General features: G+C 42.0%; 1 protein-coding gene across 10 annotated transcripts in view; it reads left to right on the top strand.

The window, feature by feature from the left end:
• Positions 1-26,412, top strand: part of TSPAN4 (tetraspanin 4) — a 392,906-nt gene that overhangs the window by 279,441 nt on the left and 87,053 nt on the right. Inside the window, exon 1 of one of the 10 annotated variants that reach the window (XM_090140647.1) lies at positions 3,074-3,095. The exons of 8 other annotated variants lie outside the window; for them this stretch is intronic. Coding sequence is in view for 1 of the 2 variants with exons in the window: in XM_090140644.1 (XP_089996770.1) it covers positions 20,772-20,783 (12 nt within the window). In the remaining variant the exon portion in view is untranslated. Of the gene's footprint in view, positions 1-3,073; positions 3,096-18,630; positions 20,784-26,412 lie in introns of those variants that run through there. One more of the 10 variants, XM_090140644.1, reaches the window with a different exon arrangement.

Raw genomic sequence — 26,412 nt, 5'->3', positions numbered from 1 at the left:
TGTGTAAAGAGCAGTGGGATCGGAGGGACCCTTTGAGCATCTCAGATAACAAGAATCCATTGAAAGCGCTCCAAGACATGAAAAAGTCCTTAGAGTTCCATGCTTGCAGGAGAGAGGCTGTCCCAGGTGAAAAGTCCGAGTAAAGGTCTCCAAATACTCCAAATCAGAATCAAACCTGACTTTTATTTTCCAGGTTTTGCTTCTCAAATCTGCTGTTGTACTTCATGAATGAAAAAATGTTGTTTGTGGCTGGAGGTGACACTGACAACTTAAGCTCTTCAGTTCTTTCTTTGCCATCACCCAGGCCTTAGTTTTTCCTCCCAGGTCATTTTGTGTTGAAGCAGGATTTGCATCTTTTGAGTCAGGGTTCCCTGAAAAGCTGTTTGTGTTTTCTCTTTGGTCCCAATACTGTGATAGTGATAGGTGCAGCCTGCTTCCATATCCTGGAAATGTGAGCTGTGCAAAGGCCATTCTCTGGGGATTCTGCAAGTCAGAGTGCACCTGAGTCTGCTGCATGTCCTAGGAGAAATACTGCCAGACAGTCTGTCACAAGGGAAATGAAACAGAAATAATCTCCTGTTAAGAATATCAGGAAAGTTTGGCAGCTCCACAAAGCAACAAGAAAGATCCTGAATGGAAAAAGAAATATAAAAATTTAAACAATTTGTACCACCTGGCTTTAGCTGCACTGAGTCTCTCTGTGATAGCTCTATGCCTACCCTTTGGCTTGGCTTTTATGCCATAGCCAAGAACCTGAAGTTCATGTATGCATGTGTAGACACAGAGAGATACACACACACGAGATAACTAATGTGAGATGATTTTAAAAGAGCAGACTGGAGTTGGTCCTGGTTGACATATGTCTGCTTAGGTTTAGGGAAGATACTCATCTTAATAAACTCCAGAGGAGTCTCTTTCACTTGACGTCATCAGGAACTAAGAAGGATCAAAATTTAGCGCTTAAATGCATAAAGCCAGGCAGTGTGAACAACCCTGCAGGCTGACCACAAAGGTCAGAGTGTTTGTCTGTTGGCTGTGAGCATAACTTAGTTGGCAGCCTGCAGAAATAGATGCACCTTTCAGCCCTGTGTAATTGGTACATCAGAACTGAGTAACTGCTCTTTGCTTTTCCTACATACTTTGTTAATACAGAGGGCAAATAAAATACCCAAAGGAGCTGGATAAATTGAATTGTGAAACTGTGATTCTTCTGAGTCCAGTCTGTTATCTGTACTTTGTTTTTTCTGTACAGTAAATTGAGTGTTATTTATGTGCATAGGACACTGAAGGAAGAAGAGGCAATATTACGGTAAATAATTTTGTTCTCAGATGCTCAATCAGGGATCTGTATATTAAGCCCAAAGACCAGGTAGTCTGAAGAGTTGCTTTTCTCGGGAAATTAAACTATGCTACAGAGAGCAGCAGAGATGAGAAACATATTAATTGAAATATGTCCAGACGATTCTATCAGCAAACTACACACTGTGCTATGGAGATAGGCAAAAAAAAGAAAAAAAGAAAAAAAAAAATCCCCCAAGGTCCTCAGAAAATTCTTTTTCAACTTCAGATCAAATGATCTGCATGCTCTTGAGCATCCAAGTAACATTCAACAGCCATCTCTGAAGAAAGGACTCTTTCAAATAGCACAGCAGTTGCTCTCTGTTCAGTGCCTCAGCTCTGCCTGCAGCCGCTTTGATGCCCTGGGGCAGGAAGAAATGCTCAGACAAGGGAAAGCCACAGCGTGCCTCAACAAGCATGCAGCAGTGGGAAAGTTCTTCCTGATTCCAACTACTGAGCACCCAAGGCTGCTTGGTGAGATTTGACTTTGCCTGTGCTCCAGTGCAGAACTGCAGGATGAGATTGATGGGAGTGACGTCCATACCCTTTTGGAAGAGAGTAGATGTCCAAGCTGGAAGGGTTCTCTGGGAACTGTTAGTTTGATTTCCCTCTCTCCTGTTCCAACCATTTAGGCCATAAAATTTCTTGCAGAAGCAGCATTCCAGTGTATATTTAAACATCTCTAGGCCCACGCAAGCTGATCACCTTTCCTGTTAATAAGTTTTAATACTTTAAACTATACTTTCACTGAGAGATTTTACCCTTTTTCAAGGTTTCATAGTGTAACCTCTAGTTTTACTCTTCATAGTCCTAAACATGTCAAAAGCTTCTTAGTTCTTTCATTATCAGGATGTTTTTCCTAAAACACTTTCATGATCTTCTTTGGCACTTGCTTTAAGATGCCTGCAACCACTTTGGTACTTGTCAAGCAGAACTGAGCACAATGATTAAAATAATGATCTTTCAAATCTTTGAATGGGTTAGGTTGGAAGGGATCTTAAAGTCTACCCAGTTCCAACTCCCTGCTGTGGGCAGGGCTACCACCCACCAGATCAGGCTGTCCAGGGCCCCATCCAATGCTGCATGTGGAGAGCCAGGAATCGCTTCTCTGTGTTGTAACCCTTGTTATGGCTGAGGCTGCCCTTTTTGCACGTTTACTGTTCTCAGGGGTTGTTGTCTAATAGTACTCTGTTAAACCACCGAATCCTGAGTATATTTATAACTTAATCAAAAACAGGTGAAATGGGGAGAATAGTTGGGTTGAAAAAGTCATACTCACTTGCAAATCAAATATTTGAAGATCTAGCTGATAAAAAAACTAATCAGTGCTCAAATTGACTTATCAAAAACTGCAAGCACCATTTAAGTGATGATAACACGTGATTGGAACCAGTAATGAAGCAGAGATGGAGGTTGCCAGATTTAATACAAATACTGAGCAAAAAAATTCCCTGCTATGATCTTTTTTAAAAATTTCCTCATTATGTGATGCTGGGACAGAACGGCCACGGGTCTGGAATAAAGCAGGTTGTGATTAAACTAGTTCATACTTGTTTGGTAACTGTTGAGTCATGGCCTGAACCACTGATTGAGCACCTGGGGAAAAGACCTGGTCAGCCCTGGGAGCACAGGTGAAGAAAATTCAGCTGTGTGACTTCTCTTAGACCTCCTTTACAGGCTGACTGGCACTGGGGAAGGATCTCTGGTTGGAGATCCCTCCCTTGTGGAGTTTCCTCTGCGAGCCTGGATCTTCAGAGGTGGGTGAACACTTTTTCTTCATAACACTTTTCTATTTACACTAGTCCCTTTTTCATTTCACCTCCTGTATCACTGTTCCACACCACATTGATCTTTCTGATTTTTTTCAGTGTTCATCTGTGAATTTTTAAATAGGGAGGAAGAGGTGCAGTATAGTTATTGCTAAGCCCATGCATGCTTCTGTGTTTACCATGACATCTAGGCTTTCTTTGTTTCTATAAAGCTGTAAGAAAGTGTAGGATAGAACATTTTTCAATCTAGTGAGGGTGTTATTTCTTGCCTAGAATAATATTTGTTTTTCAAAAGTGGCATCAGATAAGAACTTAATAGGTCTTCTATGCCATAGATACAAGAATTCTAGCTGGTTGTTCTTGTAGTCTCATTTCAACTCTGAGTGCTTGTGTACTTTGATACAGACATTACTTACCACTGTTTCACAGAGTGCCTTCCTCATGCTGGAAACAGGGGAAGGTTGGAAAGGAATGAGTCCGATCTTGATCGAGCCCTTATCTTGTTTGGAAATTCTACAGTAAATGAGGCCAGGGATTACTGACAGGCAGTGGGTAAGGCTGTGCAATGCCAAACTATTCAGAGCTACAGTTTGCACATTCCTAATGATGTGGGTATGTGGGGTGTTTGCTAGGCCACATTTGCATAAATGCTGAGCGTTCCCAGCTGCATGTGTGACCACTTGGATCTGTGCTCTGCGTGTATGGGGTGTCATAGAAGTGATAAATACTTCGGAGAATGGCACTCTGGGATTTCAAGTTTGTTGATTAAATGTAGAATTTTAGCTATTTCGGCTTTACTTTCATGTCTGCCAAAAATAAAATTATCAAAATGCCAAATGTTGTAGGAATATTGAGGCAAAATGTGAAATTTTCTGGTGCTAGTTTGTGCAACAAAGAATGGCCTGGAAAAGTGGTGCCGTCACTGTCAGTCTTCGTGGGTATGCAGAACTAAAATGAGGTTGAGAAGAAATGCCGAGTGACCGCAGGGTCACTGAAGGAGCCGTGGTTCCTATGGAAGCAGTTTTTGGCAGTGTGCCCCAATGCACGTGCACTGGGGAGAGACCTAAAGTGCAACAGGCAACCTGATATTATCTGGCTTTGCAATCGCAGCTTTCGTATGCTGAAGGATTTTTTTTTTATTGTTTGAATAAAAACATGTCACTGAACTTCACTGGCGACTTGTTTGACAGGAAATAAAGATATTGGTGCCATTAGTGCCTCAAGCAGGCCAGGTGCAGCTGTGCAAGTTAGTAATATTTCTCAGTAATCCAATTGAGTCGTTCAGGGAGATTACTGTGTACGGTGTCATTCAATATCTCTGCTGATGCCTGATGGAATTAATATTGCTATTTATATCAATAAGCAGATATATTTGATGTTATTAATAGTATAATCAGCATCTAGGATTTTTTGTCGATGTTGTAGTACCTTCCACATTAGCACATCGCTGTTAGGCAGTGGATGACAGGTGCTAAGTCAGTGAACTACCTGATTACAGATAATTGTAATTTAGTCAGCCACATTTAGATTGGTGAATGGGACCTTTCCTTTTTCTAGGGCTTATGTCATAGATATAGAAAGGAGCATCAGAAAAGATGCCTTAGAATCTTCTAATCGAGCTCCACGGTTCTTGCAGATCTGCTCAATGCATCTTTCCAGCTAGTATCTGATTGTACCGTACCCATTCTTGAACATTTACAGTAATCCTGCCCAACTTTCTTGGAGATACTATTCACTTACCAGAGATTCCTTTCCTTAACTTACACTGCCAGCTTACCTACCAACTTCTGAGACTCAGTAATTCCCTTCTTTCATTTATACGTTCATGTTATTGCCTTGAAGATATTTATAGAATGTGATTGTGTTCCTCCTGAGTCACCTCTCTTTTAAACTATTAGTTTCTCTAGCTTTCCTTATGTATGACCCATTTGCCTAACTTTCTGGGTCACTGATGGAGAAGAGCTGGCTGTTTTACCTAAATGGAACATGGGTCAAAGGAGAAGAGACTGCAGCTGAAGACTAACCTTGTAACATATCAGAATACTTCTAAGTGTGATATACTAGAATTACCTGTTCAAACCCTTGCACCCCCCCCCCCCTCGGTTCCTGCTGAGAGTGGTGTAAATTTAACTGTACTAGCTTCTGGTTCACATTCTTGATTCTCAGTTTGGCGAAGACACTAAACATCAGATGAACCTCAGTCCATTTCAGTTCATCTGTATTGAAATTCTGAACAGTAATTGTAAACTTGGCTGAAATACTGTGCTAAGAAGCATTAAGCTCAGGCCTTTGATTCAGTGTTGACTTCATGCCCGTTGCGCTAAGGCTGCTTTTACACTGCAGAAATGATGTGGTATGTTGGTAGGTACAATTTTCTTACAAAGTAGCCTGGGTACCTGCTGCAGTCTAGCTGTGAGACAGCATGCATCTCAGAGAGACTGGATTATTCTGGAGTGAGGGTATGCTGCACACACATACACACGCATATGTGCGTTTGTACGTATATATGCAAATACTGTGCTATAGCTAACTTGGTGTGCTTAGAGCAGAATGTCTTGCTGAAAATAAATGCATATTATTTACCTATGGAAATAAAATGTACAGAGAGAGAGGCCAAGGTCTGTTGTCCTTAATATATATTTTTAAAGGCCAGGTATTTTCATGTTTCAGGATATATTAATTTACGCTGGCATCCCTTCATCTTGTCTTCATTCTATGCATTTGCTATTTTCCAAATAAGATCAGAGCAAATCTATCAGACTTCAGTTAAATAAATATTTAATTTCAAAAGAATAGGGCAAACAGTGCATTAGACATGTCATTCAGTCTGAATCTGATTGCTCTGACCTAGTTCCTTGTTTGCACACAGTTCTACTTATTGAGCATCCTAAATTACAAATATGCTTTACTTTGGAAGGCACTTCAGCAGCAGTATCATGTCAAGTACAATAAAATAATATGATAGCTCATAAGAGATGATACTGTCTTTGGGGGAATTGTAAGGCAATGTCTGCCGTAACACTGATGTATGCCACACTTTGCTTTTTCTTCTTTTAGTTCTAATCTGCTTTTCCAACAGTCTGCTGGAAGACCAAGACCACCAGCCGAACAATAAGTCACAACCTTTATTTACTGGTGACTCAGTCAAAATGACAGCTCGGCTCATGCAGCTGTACCTTGGCAGGTTCTCCAACTGGTATTTTCATCACAGTTACAGTGAAATGTAAAGTAACTTCAGCCATTACTGTGTAAAATATTCCATGCATGGTAAAAGAGCTCTCTCCATTGTGCAGTAATTGACATTGGGTATCTCGGAGCACTGTAATCCTGGTGCTTGTGATGTCCCTCAGGCAGAAACATCCATTGCTGTCAAAACTGCTCTGAATCTACAGTATGTTTGTAGAAAATGATGTGGCTGGTAGCTGCCCTAATAAATGTTGTGGTGATTGTCTTTATGGACAAACTTGTGCTTCAGTCTGGTGTCCTGCAGAATTTGGAGTTAGCCTGTATGATGGTTTCCATATCAAGTTAACAATTGGTGTTTGTTAATCTCTGGTGGAAGAGAGAGGAAAAAAAAAAAAACAACAGTCCTGTGAGTGCAGTATCAGCATCCAGACATTCATTGTGGTGAGCTTTTGGGATTATCAGTAGGGAATATGGAGAACTTAAAGAGACAGCAGTTTAATTGGAAAAACTCTCCATTCATTAATCAACATACTAACATCTCCCCTTCCAGACAGGTAAGAAAACTAAACCGTGGAGCTGTGAAAATCAATCCACATCATGAGAACACTTTGATAAATACGAGTTGCAAAGAACAGCAGCTCTAGGCCCTCCTCACAAGTTTTGTAACTGAGCTTACTTTAAATGGAGCATTGATCTTCATTTCTTTAGGGGTGAATAGTGACAGCCTAAACGTGTTTGTGAGCATGAATGCCATTACTCTTACTGGTGTGTACTTAAGTATAATGAGAGATAAAGGTAAAATGTGTATCAATAACAAATGCTGTGCACAACCTCAGGTTTCATCTGCTGTGTGGTAACTTATTTTGTGCATTTCTGACTAGATCATGGGTGCAGCCTCAGCCTCATAGTGATTCTGCCATAGGTTTGGGTCAGTGAGTGGGAAAACTCCACGGAAACACACACAATCACCTCATACAAAAAAGTGGCAAGCTTCCCCCACTCTCAGAACAAGAGCAACAATAATAAAGCATAGCCTGCTTCTGTAGGTGCTATTCATAGAGAAACATCACAATTCTTCACACTCTGTTATTTTCTGTGTATGAAAACATATCTATTTTAATTTAGATTCTTTCCTTCTCTTTTCATCAAAGGAAAACCAGGTATTTGAGAGCCTCTTCTTTTTACTTACTTATTAAAATATATTAGCAAACATTAACGATGTTATAAACAAATGCATTTCAGTCTGTCCTCTCCTGATAAGGATTAACATGTGCCAGGCATTCTTTTTCTGTTTGTAGCTGCCTGAGAAAGCAGTCTTTATGGCAAATCTGTAAGCCAGTGATTGTGGCTGCTGTGTGCTGTGGCTGCCACTGAATTGTCTGGGAGTCTTGCCTGCAGAGCTACAGCAGGGAGAGGAGTCCTCTTTCAAATTTTCATGTCCAAAGCAGATGTATCAGCAGCCCAAGCCAACAGAAGCATTATCAAACAAATTAATTCAAGCAGAGCCCAGTTATCTGGCAGCACAGATCCAGGAACCTGGAGATATAATGGAGATCGCAGAAACGTTAATGGATGGCTTCCCTCTGAATGAGCTGAAATTGTTGAATGGCCTTTGAGTGCTGCATGTTGCAATGATTATTGTGATCAATCATTGATCTTGTCAGCATTGCAAACAAGCGATGTTGTGGATGCAGTGCAACAAGCAATGACAAGGCTGCTGGGGACTGTCTGGGTATCAGGAAGTGTCTGAGCATCTCAGGAAACGCTACTTGTTTGTTATACTGTGACTGGAAGACTTAAGCACATGCTAGACCTGGATGTCAGTCACCCAGTGCAGTATTTCACTCTGTGTCATGCAGCATCACTAAGCACCAGCAGAGAAGTGAAGCAGGAATATAGAGACTCCAAGGGCATTCTTCAGTGAGGCAGGAAACTGGGATGATGATCCGTTGTTGTAGGTCATGTAGCACATTGCCTATCCCAGAGAACCAGAGCTCCTCCATCATTGTTATTCACATTCTGGAAAACAATTCTGCTCAGAAAGATGGAAAAGGATGAAATAACTTGATAATGTTAGCATGCACAGTTCCTTCTGGAGATGAGCACTGCTGCGTACTCACAGCTAATGGCCTGGAGCTCTCATTCACGTATTAAATGTGAGAAACAAAACTGCACTGGATGTATGCTGGGGGAAATGTTAGTGGATCTTTACATACAAATCATAACTTCTAAGAACGTACTCAGTAAGGTCGTTTGGGGTTTTTTCTAGATGTCCTTATGGTACTTTTTAGTATTTGAAGTCTTTAGTAGGTTCTTCAAGTCTAATTTCTAGAAATACGTCATTGAAAGTGCACAGGTGGTTAAAAAGAAAATGGAGAAAGTCAGTTGGAATTGCAAGTTGCAGTGAGAAGATGCATTATGTTCTGAATGTCATTGCTTTTATATTGAGCAGGGAAGGGCCTTTTAGGATGAGAGTACGTCAGAGATAATTGAACTGTACAGTACAGACTGAAGCAAAGTGTTTTTTTTTGTTGTTGTTTTGTTTTGTTTTTGCTGTTATATGCTTTCAAGAAGCATGTAGTAATGGGATGGTTCAGGTGGAGAGTGTTGAAATCAGCATCGAGCTCTTAGAGACCAGTTCACCTCTTTAGACCATTGGTTTTTCTTGGTGCAGCAGAGGGCTCATTGTCTTCAGCATCCTTGGGGAAGCTGCCAAAGGCCTGTCCAAGGGGCAGGACCAGCCAGAACAGCCCAAAAGCCCCATGCATGGGCTGCGAGATGAGGATTGCAGAGGCTACTCACTGGCTGCTACGAACAGTGCTTCCCTACTAGTTGTGGTGGCAGCTCACAGCAGAAGGCATGAATTAAGGGAACAAAATCTCTTTATTTGCTGAGCAGATGGAAATATTTGGCCACTCGGTGGATTCTTCTTACCGTCTGGACCGGAATTGTCCTTGTTTTTGTACCGTCCAGCATTAATATTTCCCAAAGTTGCCCCTTAAGCAGAGTGACAGTATTCTACGGCATATTAACAACGCGAACGTATCACAAAATGCCTTTATACATAATACAACACAGTCATTAGCCAGCTGTGCACATAAAGCACCAAGCTGAGATGACATGATGCAAACCAGCATCCATTGTTTCATGCTCTCCTCGGAGGCAAGCGGAGCTCCCTGGCCCACATATTGCAAGGGGCAGTGCTTTGTGTCAACAGTACTGTCCATCCCTGGTGTGGCTTGTGCCATGTCAAAATGCCTCTAAGCCACAGGCTGGCTCAGTGAGGACATGCTGATTGCACAGCAGGCAGTAGTCCCATGTGCTAATCACAGATTTGTTGGCCATGGTTGTATGTAAACCTTCCTAGCTTACTGCCAGTCAGAGCTGGGCAGCTTTATGTCTTGTTATTTACCATACTTGGAAATACTTATCCTAGTCTAATGTCTGTATCTACCTATTTATCATATTGCTTTATCTCTATAAAATTAGAGGAAGAGAAAATATCCGATGATATAGCATGGAAAGATTTTATTAGCAACGGTTATATTGGCAAAATTTGTACATCCACGCCAAGTTGTATATGTCATCTCTAGGATGAGCCAATAAGACTTTTATGACATACCACGTAGACTGCCACGTATTCAGAACACACCTCAGGAGCACCATTTCTGTTTTAGCATCTGCATTGCCTCTTCAACAGGGGAAGCACGGGAAATAGGTCTGCTGCTGGTCCTGAGAACTGCTCCAGTGGGCTCTCCTGCAGAGCTGGTGCAGCTCTGCTCTTCCTCGTGGCAACTCAGACATTTGACTGTGATCCCAGCAGCTGAATACCAATCACAAGCATCTAGAGGCACTTTCATTTTAACTCTTGCACTTAGCCAGAATGAATGTGGGCCAACTCATAGTAGTCTATCCAGTAAAAGAAAAATAATTAAAGGCTTGCTGATATTTTATAGGAGGCTTTAACGATGTTTTGTTGGAGCACAATGTAAAATAACATTCAGATGTCCTGGAGATTGATTATTTTTTCATATTGGAATATATTTTTTGGATTATTTTTAAATATGAAGGCCACTATCCAGTATTTCAGAATGTGTTGAACCAAAATTTTTTTTTCTATTTTTTGTTGTTATATTGGTTGAATAGTATTTGCTTCTCTTTTATGCGAGCACTTATTCTCTGATCCTGTGAATGCTTAACATGCTGATAATAGCAATGATAGAAATGCTTTGTTTAATGTCTGTTTTTCATCTTTGTACTGCAAGCAGCTTAACAAAAAGGGTCACTATCATCATTGTTATTTATGTATAACAGCACAAAAATAATCATGAAATGTCATAGTCGCTCATTTACAATGTATGTGGCAAGCACTAAAATGAATCCTGTAATTCCAGCATCCCAGACCTGTCTCCCTGCCTCATAATGTTTGTGCAAACACTCAGAGATGTAGGGTTTGGACAAGCTTGATTGCATGCTAAACCGGGGATTTTTGTGTTGCACACTTTAATTTATGTTGCACAGAGGAGCATAGGATAGATCTCTTTTACAGATGCTTCTAAATCTGCCAGACACTTCAATTTGTGCATGACTACAAAACGTCAATCCTTTGATTCTGTATTTACGATGTGAGGAGTACTAAGCTGTTGGTAGCACTATTACTTTTATAGCGACTATTTACTATGTTTTATATCCAGGGCTTCATTGGATTGAGTTGGGGTGTGATACAGAATCCATCCAGCAGCACCCCAGAAGGAGCTAATGATGGGTCTGCTTCTATTTTTCTAGTTGGGAATAAGTAGTCACTGGCACAGCAAAATGCAGCCCAGGTGAAGCATGACAGTGCTGGGAGAAGAGCTGTGGGCAGGCAGGCTGATGTGAAGGGGAGATGGGGTTGAAGTGGTGATCAGGAGCAGGCCTTAGCTGCTTGCCCTGTGGTTTTCTGAACTGAAAACCACACACGGGCATTGGTGTGGTTTCCCCATTTTTGTACCTACATGCATTGAAGGTCTCAAGGTAAAGACTAGCGTATCTCAGGTACAGGTGAGGTTGAACACTGGAGAAATGACTGGCTGGTTTCTGAAGGAGGCTGGAACTAGACAGGTAAAAAGTGTCATTTGATAAATTTTTTGGCAGTGTTTTGGCTTGGCAAGTTATTACTTACAGTTCTGTAGAGATTCAAGGAGAGATTTTTGGAAAGCTCAGTGTAAAATCAAGTACACAAACATCCTTAAAGAGCAAAGGCATTTCCTGATAAATACCTGGAGGCAGTAAGGCCTGACCTTAACTACTGTATCGTTGATATGCTTCTCACTCTGTAGTAGCTGATCTCGTGGGATGCAAATTAGAGATGATGTTAGATTCAGATTTCTGGAGCATTTGATTCCTAGACTTTGTTTCAGACTGAAACAAAGTCAGAGTTTCATAACTTTCTGATACAGATGTGCAGACTTGTTTTCGCTCCCAAGTGCAGAGAAATTAAGCTGGATTAAGCATTTAAGTTTATCTCAAGTAAAAAACCTCTTTTTGTCATGGGGGGGTTAGGAGGGGAGGAAGAAACCTTGGAACTATGGTTCCATACTACAGGCTCTGAGATAGCAACGCTGAATGAAGTCATTGTGAGGGGGAGAAGAAAAAAAACAGGAGCTGGCTTGTATAGAGATTGTGCAACAACAGCAAGCTGCCAATTGATGGTTTTAGTGCTGCAGTCGTTTGCCTCTGCATGGTTTCAAGGACAACCATCAGAAAAGCCTGCTGGGAAGCAGCCTTTTAAAAAAGGGAGATTCTTGGTGGTAGCTTCAGTTTGCTGGAGCTGTGTTTTGAGATGAGGCATTATTCCTTTAATAGAAGCAAAAATGCAGATTTTCTAATACGCAATACTTCTATGTAGTTTGTTCCTGTTAAAACTACCTTTTGTAAAGCTCTCCCACCATGCGTTATCTCATACTAAGCTCAGGGTATGCCTAGTAACTCTGTAGGAGCCTCAAATGAAGTTTACAGTGCTTACTGTATTTTTACATCCATTCTCTTTTCTCTATAATGGATTCAGATAGCAGTGGGCAGCTTTACAATGTGGAATCCATTGTACTTTCACATTGTAATGACAACAGAGGAAAAACAATCAGGATGGGCAAAAAATGTTTTTATTTAAAAGATAGTGAATACATTCCCATTTATCAGTGGTAACAGGCATTGCTGGAGAGGAGGTTTCCAAATTGAATGTTATGTTCTCAAAAGACATGAACATGACCGAGTTGTATGCAAGTATTCTTGCTTTTTCATCCTATAATGCCTTTTTTCTTCCACAGACTGATTGACTGTGTTCATATGTACCAAAACCCCCTCAAAAACAGGAATCACCAAATTAAACAAGTTCTTGTGGAAGAACCATTTATTTGCACAGGATTTGTATCCACCATCATAAAGCTGACCTCATTCAGTGTGGCCATACTTCAGCCAAGGCAAGGGCTGTTCTCAAAACACCGAGTCTTGAAATGAACTTGGCTTCCCTCAGTCCTGCTGTTTTCAGGTATTTCATCTGATTCTCTCACCTCTGCATTAGTCGGTGAACACTTAAATAGAGCAGAAGTAATGTGGTGCTTTTCTGTGGCAACTTTACATATAAATAACTCACCACTGGAGAGGTTGTTATTTGACATTATACATTCAGTTGTATGATAAGTATATGCTCTTGGAGACCTTTTCACAGCAATCCTGGTGGGAAAGAGAAGAAAGGGGGTTTTTTATTTTTTGGTTTTGTTTTTCCTGCATCTATGGAATTTGCACTGTAGGGCAGAGTAGTTTTTCAGATGCCGAGGCTGCATGTTCTCAGTGTAATTGCAATTGTGGGGAGGGAATTGCATATTCTGGGGCATTATACAATAAAACACTTGGTTTGTGTTGCGATGAGTGCAGTCTTTGCTCTTAATCTCATCATGTTCTCCTTGCCAGCAAGAGGATATAAAACATTCTTTTAAATATTTCTTTAATTAGCTCTGCCTAGTCCCATTCTATCACATCTCATGAAAAATCATCTTGTAAACTCACTGCAAAGTATAGGCATTGGCTTGCTAAATGCTAAACTGGATAATCGTGGATGAGTGAGAGTCAGTTTCCAGAGGACGCTGACATCCTATCTGACACAGCTGTGGCCTCCTTTTCCTAATGCCAGAGTAGGAAAGAAGACTTCTTGCAGAGCACCAGGACAGTCAGCTGCTTCATCTGCAAATTTGAGGATTCAGACCGCGTCTGTGCCCCCGTCACAGCACTCTCCTTTTTCTGTATCACCAAGCTTGATTTTGGCTGGACATACTTCGGCATCCCGTAGCTTTCTCCATTCTACCACTCCACTGGTCAGCATAACCAGACTTCCTCTAGTACCTCATTCAGCCTTTCAAGGCTCAGGAACTGCTGCTGCAATATCCTTTCATAATCTTTGATATCCTCCTATCACACTCTGCCATACTAAGAGTATCGCCTGGGGTTTTGCAAACTGTGCTTGCTGAGCAACCGAAAGCAGAGATTATAGGGTGTCATGTGACACTGACTGCAGCAGTGGCTGCAAATAGCTTTTGACTCTGTGTCAGGCCATGTACAGGCACAGATGGCTAGTTATTCAGGCAGTATCCTGGCTTCTCAGGAGAAAAGAACAGCCCACCCCATTCTTGTTTGCATATCATGGTTTGGGAACTTTTCACATAGCCACAAGCACAAACAACTCCTAACAGATCCTAGAGACTTGGATTGGCAGCGGGTGGAATTAGCAAATTCGAATTTGTGTCAGAATGTCCTTACTTGGAAAGTCAGTGGTAATGGTCTGTTGCATTTTATTGAACTTTTCCTTGCTGCCACAATACTGTATTTTTGAAAATATCCAGACGAGTGGTGTTTTATGTCTCCATTCTGCCTCTCAACTCCAGTTCTGTGTGTGCAGTTGTGCACTGCTCGTTTATTAACTTATTACCAGGTCCTTGCAAACCCAGACTTATCAGCAACAAGAATGTAAAACAAAGCAGGCAGGCAAGTTTCAAATCCTGTTTAGGAAGAGGAGTAAAAAAGTGCAGCATGCTTTTTTTTTTTTTTTTCCTCCTCCCTTGCAGTACTTTACAAAAACTTAAATTACTCCCTGAACTTTGCTTTTTTGCCAAAATCAATAATGTAGTAGAGATGTGTACCAGGCCCAATATCTCACATTGAAAGAGATGGGATTATTAGCTAAATAAATTAGTTTTGAAGTTTCTGGTCATTGGAGCCATTGCTATTGTAACCAGGCTGAAAAATCAGAAGTAACATCCTTTTAAATAATTCAAAATCATCTTGAAGATTTTTCTTTAAAAATATCCTGTGCCTGAGATGAAGTTCTTCAGCCTTGTGCTTGGTGGAAGATTGAATTGAGATGCACAGTGCTGGATTCTTATTTCTTTTTATTGCTTTAAGGGTAGACTTTAATCTCTTTTATCCAGAGCATTTCTAGTTCGCCCAGGAGTGTGCTTGACTGACCCCTGGCCGCCCCTTATTTTGAAGCAGCACTTATCAAATCAAGTCTGTTTCTATTAGAGGCAGAATGTTTGTACAAAGACCCTTGTCATTAATGTTCCTGTTCATATGGAGCCTGCTTATTAATTTTGACTGAATGAGCAAACTCTCATTTTTTAAAATTACTATCATTAGTCTTTTTCTTTGTTCTTTTCCTAGTGGGAACAAGAAGGGCATTATTTTCTGTGCTTGTACAAGAAAAGAATTGTATAGATGCAGGGAGAACTGCTCTCAGACTGTTTTTAACTTGACCTGTTGGGAAAGTGAGCGTACTTTTATTTTTCTGCATACTTCTGAAGATTCAAAGAACATGTAGCTCCTTTTCCTCAACACTGAATAATATTCATAATATCCTCACTGTTAATATCCGTCTCAAAAGCAGATAAGACCTCAAAGAGCAGTTCATGCCAACTGACTCTAAGTCTCATTATTGCAGGACTGTGGAGGATAGAAAAAAAGACTGAGAGCAAAAAAAGTAGCTGACTGTCTGAAGTCTCCTTGCTGGAGCAGTCTTTCTCAGCACTTTCTCATTTTAAAATATTTCTTAAGTGTTGTTGTTTTCTGTAACCTTTTTTTATTAACTAATATTTTAAAATAACTTAGAAATGAGCTGATAGTAAACAATACTAATTGAAATATAATTGCTTTATATAGCTCAAGATGTAATTTAACCCGTGCAATATAGTGATAGCTGCTGCTGTCAGGCTGAGAATTCTGTCCGTAGAAGAGAGATTTCTCCCTCTGAAGCAAGGCACAAGAGAAAAATATCAGGGCAATGTTGACATCTCCAGCTCTCAGCAGATGAAAATTTGACAAAATAAGTCTTGCTAGGAGTCAGGGAATCTCTTTGCAGGGTGTTCTTTGGATGTGATTGGCAAATGGGGAGATAGCATTAGAGTGATGCTGTTTGACAGGACGCTTCATAGAAGGGAATAACAGCTCTGTGCTCTGCTTGGCTCTAAGAGAGGGCATAAGCATTTTCACAGTGTGTGTGCTGTTGTGTTAATAGCATGAGCATTATTCCCTTGAATAATGTTTAATGTTGCAAGCAGCAGCATATGCTCTCATTGCAGCACGCAGGCAAATGTTTGCATGTGAGAGTACTAGTTTTGAAGAGGAATTGCCTAGGAAGCCCAAGGTTGTCTTTGAGGTTTACTGGGACATATGGAATCCTTTACAAGCTTCACTGAATTTGTGTGTGGGAGAAAAGTTTTATTGGATTATATGTGCTGACCTACTCAGAGCTTTGTGCCCTGGTCCACCACTGAGGAAATACTGTACCATCACCTATTCAGTCATTATGTTTTCCTTGTATCACTGAGCCCACTGGAGTGCCAGACAGTTCTCCTCCCTCCAACCCCTGGCACTGCAGAGTTAAGATACTGCCATGATTTAAGCATCCTCGCCTATTTTTCTTAGTGCTTCCATTCTGACTTCTGATTTTCTGCTTCAAAGGTGCCAAGTGGATGGAAAGCCCAACCACACTGCAGCAACAGCAGCATTTGTGCAGAAAAGCCTTCTCTTTTCTCATTGCAGATATTAGTTACAAGTTGCCATGTTGGTTGCCAGCAGCACAATCCATTACAGCCATAAATTACAGAACTCTTAGACCAGAGGGGAAGGTCATGGTGGTGGGTCCCAAGCAGTGCTCGCTGGGGATTGAAGCTGTCTGAAGCCACATCAAATCATTAAAAATGAAGGCATCAGATGACAGCAAATTTAGATCCCATGGGTCACATTTATGTGGATTTTCACTATATTTCTATTTGCAGGAAAAAAAAAAAAAAACACGAATGCTGTCTGCTGCACAGCCAAGATTTGACAGTTGTTGGGAAGGACAGTCAAGAGCTTCCAGTAATTTCACAGAATAACAGCTTCGTGATCATCCCTTGTGACAGACAGACTGTGTGTTTGGCCTCTAACATATTTTGGTTGTGTTCTTCTGCCTGAGGTGGGTGGGTCAGGGGCAGCCCTAGGGCATGGGAGGAACTTGCCCCTTTCCTGGAACAGTGGTGTTGAAGGGGAAGGGGCTGTCAGAGACGCAGAGTGTCAGAGAGCCACTGCTTGACAGCAGCTGCTTGGGGCACAGAGAAAAGTCCTTAAGGACAAGGTGCTGTTTTCTGCAGAAAGAGACTGATGGCAGAAGCTTGGGGGCAAGGACCTGCTTGGAGAGACCAGATGAAGGAAAAATTGGTTTTCACCAATTTTAATTTTTCTCTCCAATAGCTTTTTTTAAGTTTTCTCTTTAATTAAAAAGTTAAATACTCTATTTTATATTCTAGCACAGACTGCCTTTTAATTTAAGAGCCCTTTGGTCTTTTCTGTGGAACTTACAAAGAGAAGGCTTTGAATCTTTTTGCACGTTACATGTAAGTTAATAATTATCTCCGTCCTTGCCTTCTGCCACATGGTGATACTAAAGGGCAAGGTAACGGGGTAAGATCCTTACACTGACAAGAGCAAAACATCTTTGACCTTGTGCTCCGTGGCTCCCCCAAGCATGCGGAATGCAACTCAAAACATGAAAATGAGCAAGGCTGCTAGGAGTGTAGAGAGATAAGAAAAAGCAGACCCCAGGTCATGTTGCATACCCAACGACCACACTAAGCCCTAGCAGCAGCAGATTGCTGCTTTCAGTAGTGCATTCAGCCTTGCCAGCTGCAGGCCTTGCAGATGGTGTCTACTGGGCAGAGCTCTCCAAGTGCCTTCCCACTGGCCTTGTGGGAGCACAGCACCCCACACTCAGTGCCAGGTAGGCATGGAAATGCATACAGTATACAGATATGTATATAGTGAGGCTAACTAAATCCATACAATTAGTTTCTGCAATTCTTCAGAAGTGTTAACAAACTCTTAAAAAAAGTCAAGATTGCTGTTATCAAAGAATTGTACTTTGCTTTTCTGTTATTCTTCATAGCTTAACTGGCTGCTTCCCTCTTCTTTGCATTTCGTTAGGTCTCAAAGAGGTGTCAGTGTTTGCAGTAGGTCCCTAGAAACATGGCAGAGTGCTCAGGTTGTGAAGTTGTACTGTTTTAATTTGAGGAGGCAGAAAGCCTAGGCAGATGGACAGTTTAAGTACCATCAAAATAATAAACTAAATGCAGATTCTGTGTCCAAGCCTCCTCTGCTTTCAGTCAGTTCCCACTGGGACACTCCATTCCAGTGCCCTTGTTCCATTCGACTTTCTTGCAGGAGAATTGGAGAGTATCCAGCTTTTAAAATTACCTCAGCTTTAATTTATTCTGCTTTGATGTTCATAGCACCATATATCTAATGGTCCCCATATCTTTTCCTTAGTCTCTGAGGCTATAATTTACCTGCCCAATTTCTCAAAGGCAGATACCACTTACTTTAAAAATTATGTATAATTTTAATATCCCCATGTTTATATAATATATGAAGTTTGTGGGGTGAGGGAGGAGGGGAAAGGATTTATGTTTCATGATCATTTCCAGTCATTTTAAAGACAAATGATTTTTGGTTTTATAGAGACATTTAGCAGAAATCTGCACAGGTCCAGCATATTTAAGGCGACTTGCACGTGGCAAAAAATGAGCAAGCTGTTCTCCCTTAGGGCTTAGTGCTTTCCTCACAGACCTGGGTGTGATCCAGCTAAATGTATTCTTTTTCTCTGAGCAGGTTGGCTTTTTTTTAAAGAACAGCACTGACACTGGGGGAGATGGGAAAAAGACATGTGAATTAGGAAGCACTGGGTTTTAAATGCCAGGGTTTAAAACAGAGAGCTTGATTCCACGTTCCTTTGGGACATCTTTATGTAAGCCTAGAAATGCAAAAGGAAAACAGTGAAACAAAGCCGTAGCACCTGGTAAGGCACCTTTTCAGAATAGGTTAAATTTAAATAAAGATCAGATCCAATGCCTTGTTTCCCATGTGATTGCTGGGTTGCAGGAATGAGAGCTGTATCTCACGAGAAGAGTCACGGTGAGAGTTAAATCCTGAAGACCGGCTGCGTGAAGCACAGGCTGGCTCAGAAAAGCCAATGTGAGTGAGATGCCCCATGGTGCACGCAGCTGGGGAAGCAAGCTGCCATCCAAGGCGAGTGCCGATTCCGGACCCTGTGGCTGCCCACAGCTCCCTGCTGCTGACCAGGCACAGCAGGATCTCCGTTTCCTGATATCATCGCTGTGTGCTCGCTGCTGTCTTGGCATTACAAAGATCTTACATGGTGGAGAAGGAGATTAGCCAGTTCTCTGCAAAGCATGTTAATACATTGTCTCTCAAACACCTATATCTCCTTTTATTTTCACCTGTGCACATATACTCAGGCAGAGACAAATGCTCACGTGGCTCATGGTGGGGTAACTTTCTTAATGCCTGTTGGGAGAAAAGAGAGCTACAGAGATCTGACCTTATGAATTCTGATTGGAATACAGCAGCAGCAAGTATAATTTAGCAGCTATTAGCAATAGAAACATAATGTCAGACTAGTATTTCTATTTTGGTCTATGCCTGAAGCAACTGGTCAGGCTTATGGAAGAGAGAACTTTTCTTACTGTCCAAAATTAAATGTTTATTTTAGGGGAAAGGGGAAAAACAAAGATGCTGCTCGTGTCATGCCTGTGCCACCACACAGATCATCCTGAGCAGTGTGGAAGGCTGGCTTGTGCGTTCCTAGCAAGCTGCCTGTTTCTTTATCTTCCTCCTCTTCCTTTTACCTCCATAGGTGACAAAGTAGATTGGCTCTAGCTCACCCCTCCTGGCATGCCATATGTGCTGTGTGATGCCCGTCTTTGCTAGATTGTTCCTGCCTTTGGGGAGGTGGGAATTTATTCCTGGAATCACTCCAGCGTCCAGCTCACTTTCATTGTCTTTATTAGGATGGACTGCAGCCATCATTGGTGAGAGTAGCAGTTGGTAGGAAGCGGGAGATAACTGCCTGAAATGAACTCTGCCTTCATGGGGCACAAACTCACTTGGTGGCATCGCAGCTCTCTCATTCCGGCTTAAGTCACCTTCCTCCCTCTGGGCTGTAGCTGTTCTTAAATATGTTCTGGGGACCATATGCTCGGTCTGCTCCCCAGTCATAGAATTACAGAATTAGAGTCATAGAATATAGTCATAGAATTACAGCTTAGATTGGGAAGGGGACAGTCAAGATCATCTAGTTCCAACTCCCCTGCCGTGAGCAGGGCTGCCCCTTCCAGCCTGGCCTTGAATGCCTCCAGTGATGGGGCATCCACAGCTTCTTTGGGCAGTCTGTGCCAGTGCATCACCTCCCCGAGTAAAAAATTTCTTCCTAACATCTAACCCAAATCTCCCTTCTTATAGTTTAAAGCCATTCCCCCTTGTCCTATCATTATCAGGCCATATAAAAAGTTGATCCACCTCCTGCTTGTAAGCTCTGAGCTCCAAGTCAGTCCCAGGCTTAGACACTGCCTGTAAAGCAATGTATGTTCTCTCATGCAGACCTTCTCGGATTGTATCCCCACCCTATTGGTGCAGGATGGCTGGTGCAAATGAAGAAATCAGCTTTTCTGTGTGCTCACTGACTGAGCACAGCCCCGTAGGTCCAAAAAGGCATTTACTTCCTGTCTGCCCATTCCTGTATCCAGCACAGCTTCATGCAGTTGGACCCATATTGCTGCAACACATGCAACAGTCTGACTCTTTTGTCAGCCTAAACAACGTTGCTCTATTTTGTATGTTTGGTTGGAGATGGGTTATGACTGTGAAAGGACAGCAAAAGCTTCTGAACACTCTCCATCCTGTGTAAGACTAACCATCTCCTAGTGGCATTTTTTGAGCTAAGCTTGTTGAGTAACCCCCTGGAGTATCAGAAGTGGTTAAGGCTGAGCCTGGCTAACTCTCCCAGCTGCACGCAGTTAGTTAATGAGAACTAGAGGCTGCCAGCTACCAAGGGGGAGGTGAGTGTCAGAAGAAAGCTGGAGGTGCAGATTTTAGAGCTGTAGCTTGAGAGGGCTCTACATGAGGAAAAAGGTAAGAAAGGGAATAATGGCTACAAAAATATTTAGTGAGATTTATGGGGGATGGTTGAGGCATTGGTGTTTAAGGTATATTTGTGCTGAAGACTGGGAGGCGCTTGGCTTTCTGTTGCCTGCAGAGGGGAGAAGGAGCCTTGGAGGCAAAGGAGCATCAGAAAGGGGAAAAACTTTAGTGCTGATTTAGATGAGGTGGGATTTCACATTTGGAAAAGTGAGAGACTGCTGTAGCCAGGCAGAAAGGTCATGTCAGCCATTTGCAGCCTTAGATATCTCTAAGACTGAGGCACAAGGGGTTGGAATGCTTCTGGTGGAGTGCTAGGAAATATTTCCTTTGACTTGACTCTGGATACCTTTGACTTGTAAAGCTGGCAGTGCTAGCCTGCTTTAAGTGCTGCAGCAGCGCATACGAGGCTTCTGTGTTGTGTCCTTGAAAGTTAGCTTTGCTGTACTGTGTAGCTGCACACAGGGTGAGGGGGGATATATCGTAACAGATTTAGTTATAGCAGGCATAATGAGCACTTTATGTCTTCTGTCTTGTAGCAAGACTTGCATTCATGGAATCAAGGTTGAAGAAGGCCTCTAAGATCATCTAGTCCAACCATGTACCCTCCACCAATATTTCCCTGCTAACCCGCATCCCTTAGTACCGCATCTAACACTGATCTTCTTGAAATTTCTTCCTAGGTGGAGTCTTCTGAGTTTCCTTCTTGGTAGCAGAGTGCTGTGAGCAAAGGCTGCAGGGCTGGGACATGGCTGAGCAGTGCTGCCTCCAGCTCTGCCCTGCCTGGGGTGGCTGTGTCCACTGCAGCTCATGGAATCTGCAGCACAGCTGGAGCCTCTCAGCTTAGTTCTTAGTTAGAGAGCTTAGTTCTTAGGCTTCTTTGTGCTTTCTCCCAGACAGATTTGTTGTGTTGGTGCGAAGGGGAAAAGCAGGAAGCTCTTGCATTCAGCCCACTTCTGGATATAAGAGTAAATTGTAACCATGGCCTGAATCCCATGAATCAGGCTGAGGGCAAAGCCCTACAGACCTGCAAACTTGAGCCTGCTGTAGGCATCTTTTTGCCCTGTGAAAGGGAAGTAATCACGCATCTTTTTGCCACCTCAGTGAGCAGGGAGCTTTATTAGAAAATGTTTTCTTGTGTCTGTGTCCTGCTTGGTTTGTTTAGCTCTGATTAGTTAGTAATTGTTTCATTACTGTAGAAATAGATGTCGTGTTATTTTTAATGTTGGTGTCTTTTTTTTTTTTTCTTTTTTTCTCCATCCCCTGTTGTTTTGTGAACATTTCTTATGGTTATTTGCTGCAGGGAAAAAGTGAAAAGGACTGTGTGTAACAGTAGGCAGAAACTGAGAAATTGCCTTTGCTTTGGAGAGCTCTGCTTGTTGCCTTCAGCTGGCAGCAGTGAGTCCATCAATATTACATTCAGGTGTGAGCCCAAATGACCCTTATCAGCCTCCTTTCCTAATGACCTGGAATTGTCAGCTGTTACTGAGAGGGACAGAACATTTAGGGCTTCTGGAGAATGGTGTGGCAGAGGGGAGGAGGTTTTTGCAGTTGAAGGGGGTAAGAAGAATGTGTGGGGTTGCTGTGGGTTGGCTGCATGTGTTCCCAAAAAGTAACCTGGGATTCTTCTAGAGTCTGGGATGGTTAAAAGCTCTTGGGGATTCTTATGTGCACAACACTGTCCTACACTAACAGTGTGAGAATATTAATCCATTGGAACCTCTGGATAGATGCAGAGCAAGCTGCTAGGAGTATCCTGTTCTATCCTTTGCCCTGTGTGTCTTAATAGCAGAAGGTTTCAGGCTTAGTGCTTTTAAATCTGTTAAAAAGAGTCCATGATGAGAGTCAGGTGTTGCAGCCACAGCTGCATTTCCAATGGCAGAGTTGGGTCTTGCATCCCTGTGACCTTCTGTGACTGTGTGTCATGCTGGGCTGGGCTCTTCTCAGCTGGGAACACTGCTGATGCTTTGGTTTTTATGGTAAATTAAAGACGACGACAGACCCTGTAAATTCAGGCTTCCTCTTGCCATGGCAAGGAGGGGCTGGACAGATGCTTTTTACCAGAGGTAACTTTAATGCAGAGAGAAGAGCTGCAGCGGAGATCTTTGCATGTTATGAACTTGATGAATTATGCATGAAGCACAGCCGTCTGGTATCAGCAATGCTGGCTGTAAGAGGGGAAGAAGCTGATAGCAATTTACATCACAGGCTTGCCATGAAACAGAGAAGCAGCAGTGCAAGCTGTGAGGCCGAAGAAAGCAGTGCAGCTCCTCCTTTGGGCCCCCAGGTTTGAGAAATGTCAGCTGGCAGCAGGGGATGCAAGGCCTGCCTTGAGCTAAGCGTGGAGATGGGCAGAGAAGGCGGGAGGAGATGTCAGCTCCGTGAGCTGCTTGGCAGAACAGCGCTGAATCCATTGGGCTGACAGCACCCAGTGTGTGCACATTAAACCCTGCCATGTAATGGGATGGGAAGGCTGACACCAGCGTATCGTGTCAGGTACAGTCCCACAAAGCAAAGGTGGAAAGAAAAAAGAGGGAGCAGTGGTTAAAGGAGAAAATCTCATTGAGAGCAAAGGTTGACCACAGAAAAATCAAACTCTGCGGCTCTTTAATATGAGGTCTGTCCCCATGTGTGACCGCTGGTTGGCAGAGTTCCTGCCTGTCAGATGTGGGGGATTGGCTCCAGTGGCTTGCCAGGAAATGCTGTGCCCAGAAGTTCTCCAGGCCTTCATAAATCAGCTGCAAAAAGAAATCAGTTTCTGTGCTTGCTGCTGGGCGTGCTACCACGCATTTATCAGACAGCTGTTTCTTTGTAGGGGTGGTGGTGGGAACCCAGTTAGCTTGTAGTTGTGCTTCTGTCAATAAGATCTGCTTCTCCTATTGCTTTCTTTAACTTTGTAGTTTTGGCTACTTAAGAAAGGTTCAAAATCAATGTAGCTGCAGTCCACTTCCATCACCTATGCTATGAGGCATCTGCATATCAAGCACATCTTAAAGCGCTGGTTATTCTCACTTTTCAGAAGCACTGTACAAACAAGAAAGTCATATGTTGCTACTCCATGGTGGCATTTTCATGTTCAGTTTACAGATGGAGAGTCTGAGTTTCAAAGAAACACAGTCCAGAATTTTCAAAAGCTTGCTGTATTAGGAAACAAATACTTCCTTGGCCTAAAGGGTTCAACAGAAATACTGCATGTTGCTATAATTTCTGATTCTTTTCGCTACTGCTCTACCATATGTAGGTTGTTAGGAAGGTGGCTGTGATTGGCTGGGCCCCCCTCTTCCCAATCTCTCCCAGAATCTGGGATGTGATGAGGCTGTGTGTATATTTGAGCCTTACATTTTGTGGTTCTAACTAACCTCAGCTACAAGCAGCACAAATGGATCTTGTTTTACTTTAGGCTCACATGGGATGCTCAGAAGCAGAAGAGAGAAGGAAGTCTGGCACTTTTAGAGAAATGTCTTTGTCCTTGTCTGGATTCCAGCAGAATTTGTGCCCACAGCTTTCCTTGAGGTTAAAAATGTTGGTTTGGTTGCTTTAAAATGGTTAAAGAACACTGAGCAAATTAGAACTCTCTAGCCAATGAACTGGCAAAGCTTTGATTCTGGCTATAAAATATCCCTGCTACACATGTGACATAGCAATGTATCACTGCTGTGCTTTTAATCAGGATTCACCGATTTATTTTCTGTTTACTGGTGTGGATATGCATGGAAAAAAATAAACCACTCTTCTAAACTGTAAGCAGTAAAATACATATTGTGCTTTAATTGCTTTCATTTTTTGCAAAACTACTTTATAACACAATTAAGTATGTGCCCAGGGATGTATGGAATTGAATTACTGGATATCTGCCTTCCAGCACTCTCACTTTCTCTTAGATATCCCATACTTAAATTATAGGAATCCTTTGGGAATCAGGCATTTGTATAAGCGTTAGCAAAACTATCTGAAGCTGCACACAAACATCCTCATTTCCAGAGATGTTTTGTAGGTAACTTCTTACTAACCTAAGTGCTATGAATATGGGCTTTAGATCTGTGCTCAAGCAAGTGTTTATGAAAATGTATTCCATGTGTGAGGATGAGAGGCATCTGGGAAAGGTGTGAATCACACACTCTGGCCAAGCTTTAAAAAAAAAAAAAAAAAAAAAAAAGGAAGAGGGGGAAAATAAGTCTATTAGCTGAAATGAAGGCTCTGGTAATCCTTATTCAGACAAGGTGTTTGTATTGTACAGATAACCTTCTTTGGTTGCTTATGTTTTTTTTTTGTTTGTTTGTTTTCTTTTAATTTTTCACTGCTTTATGGAAGATGAGGTATGTGTGATATTTTTGCAAAGATGCCTAGGCAGAACCTGCTCCTTGCTGGGAAAGAAATTGAGGCATAACATGTATTTTGTGTCAGCTTGGTTAAAACTTCTATTGTTGTTAAGGTAGTCACAGTAAAGCAGATGTAAATTTTTCATAGTGTTTATCTCCTGAGTTATCCTGGATTTTAAGATAATCTAGTGCTAAGTAAACTGTTTAAATGAAAGTAAATGTATGCACAAGGATGTCTGCTTTAAGTTAACAGGACAACTCTGAGCCAGTTTTAGGATGATTTTTCTAAGTGTGAATTTGCGTCAACAACTTGTATATGGGAGCAATACAGAAAAGTTTGACGTAAGTTGGGGGGTCTCCATAACTAGAGGTAGTTTGACTGATATTGTTGTTCTACCAGACAGGGACTTGATTTGGGATCTAATTCAAAGCCAGGTATTTCAAATTCCTTCAGAAAGTGCAAGGGAACAGTGGCTGTACCCCCAAATTGCTACAAGGAATGTGTACCTAAAGATGCCTATATAGATTTCTTTCTTTTCCTCTGATGGAAGAGATGGACACAGATTCTGAGGTGAAGACCTTCAGGTTCATCTTGTGCTGCTGACTAGAAGGCTATTCATCATTGCTGCTTATCACCTTTTAAAGATCTTGACTCCACTGTGAAATGTAAAACATCCTTACTCTGTATATTTAGTGTACAGTCCAGTTGACTGAGAATTGTTTCCTTCTTCATTGGCTCGGCTGATGGTTCAGTCTCAATTTTTGTTCAGATCTTGGGCAGGATTTCCCTTCTGGCACTGGTCCAAGCCAGGTTCCGTGCTCTCAATCTTTGTTTATACACAGAGGTGAGCTTGCAATTGCTGAGATTTGCATAGATATTTACCTAAGGATAATAACATGCTCTGTACGTAACCTCTTCCTCCCCTGGCTTTTCTCTGAGTATTAAGAAGAGAGAAATGATATGACTGAAGAGGTTTCCTTTGTGTCCCGCCTCGGTCTTTCAGGGAGAGAAAAAAACAACTACTAGCAAACAACTGTGCCATGTTTGCCAGCTAAAACCCATTCAGACAGAAGTCTTAAATCCATATTAATCACCACCACGTTTACTTTTTCAATCATTGCTTGATTAAATTGCTGCCTAGATCCATCCTTTCTGAGATGGGGCCTGGTAAGTTCTCTGCAGCAAACTCAAACAGAGAAGTAATAAAGTGCTTTTGTCATAGGCACTCCCCAAAGCATCAAACACAACACAAGTTATTAAAAAAAATCAGAGTGAGCTGCTATAAACTGTGTAGAGAGGAAAA

Source organism: Phasianus colchicus, chromosome 5 (genome assembly GCF_987193195.1).
Source record: "Phasianus colchicus chromosome 5, bPhaCol1.hap1.1, whole genome shotgun sequence".
NCBI lineage: Eukaryota > Metazoa > Chordata > Aves > Galliformes > Phasianidae > Phasianus > Phasianus colchicus.
Note: the sequence above shows the minus strand (reverse complement) of the source record. Positions and strands in the feature narration are given on the sequence as shown.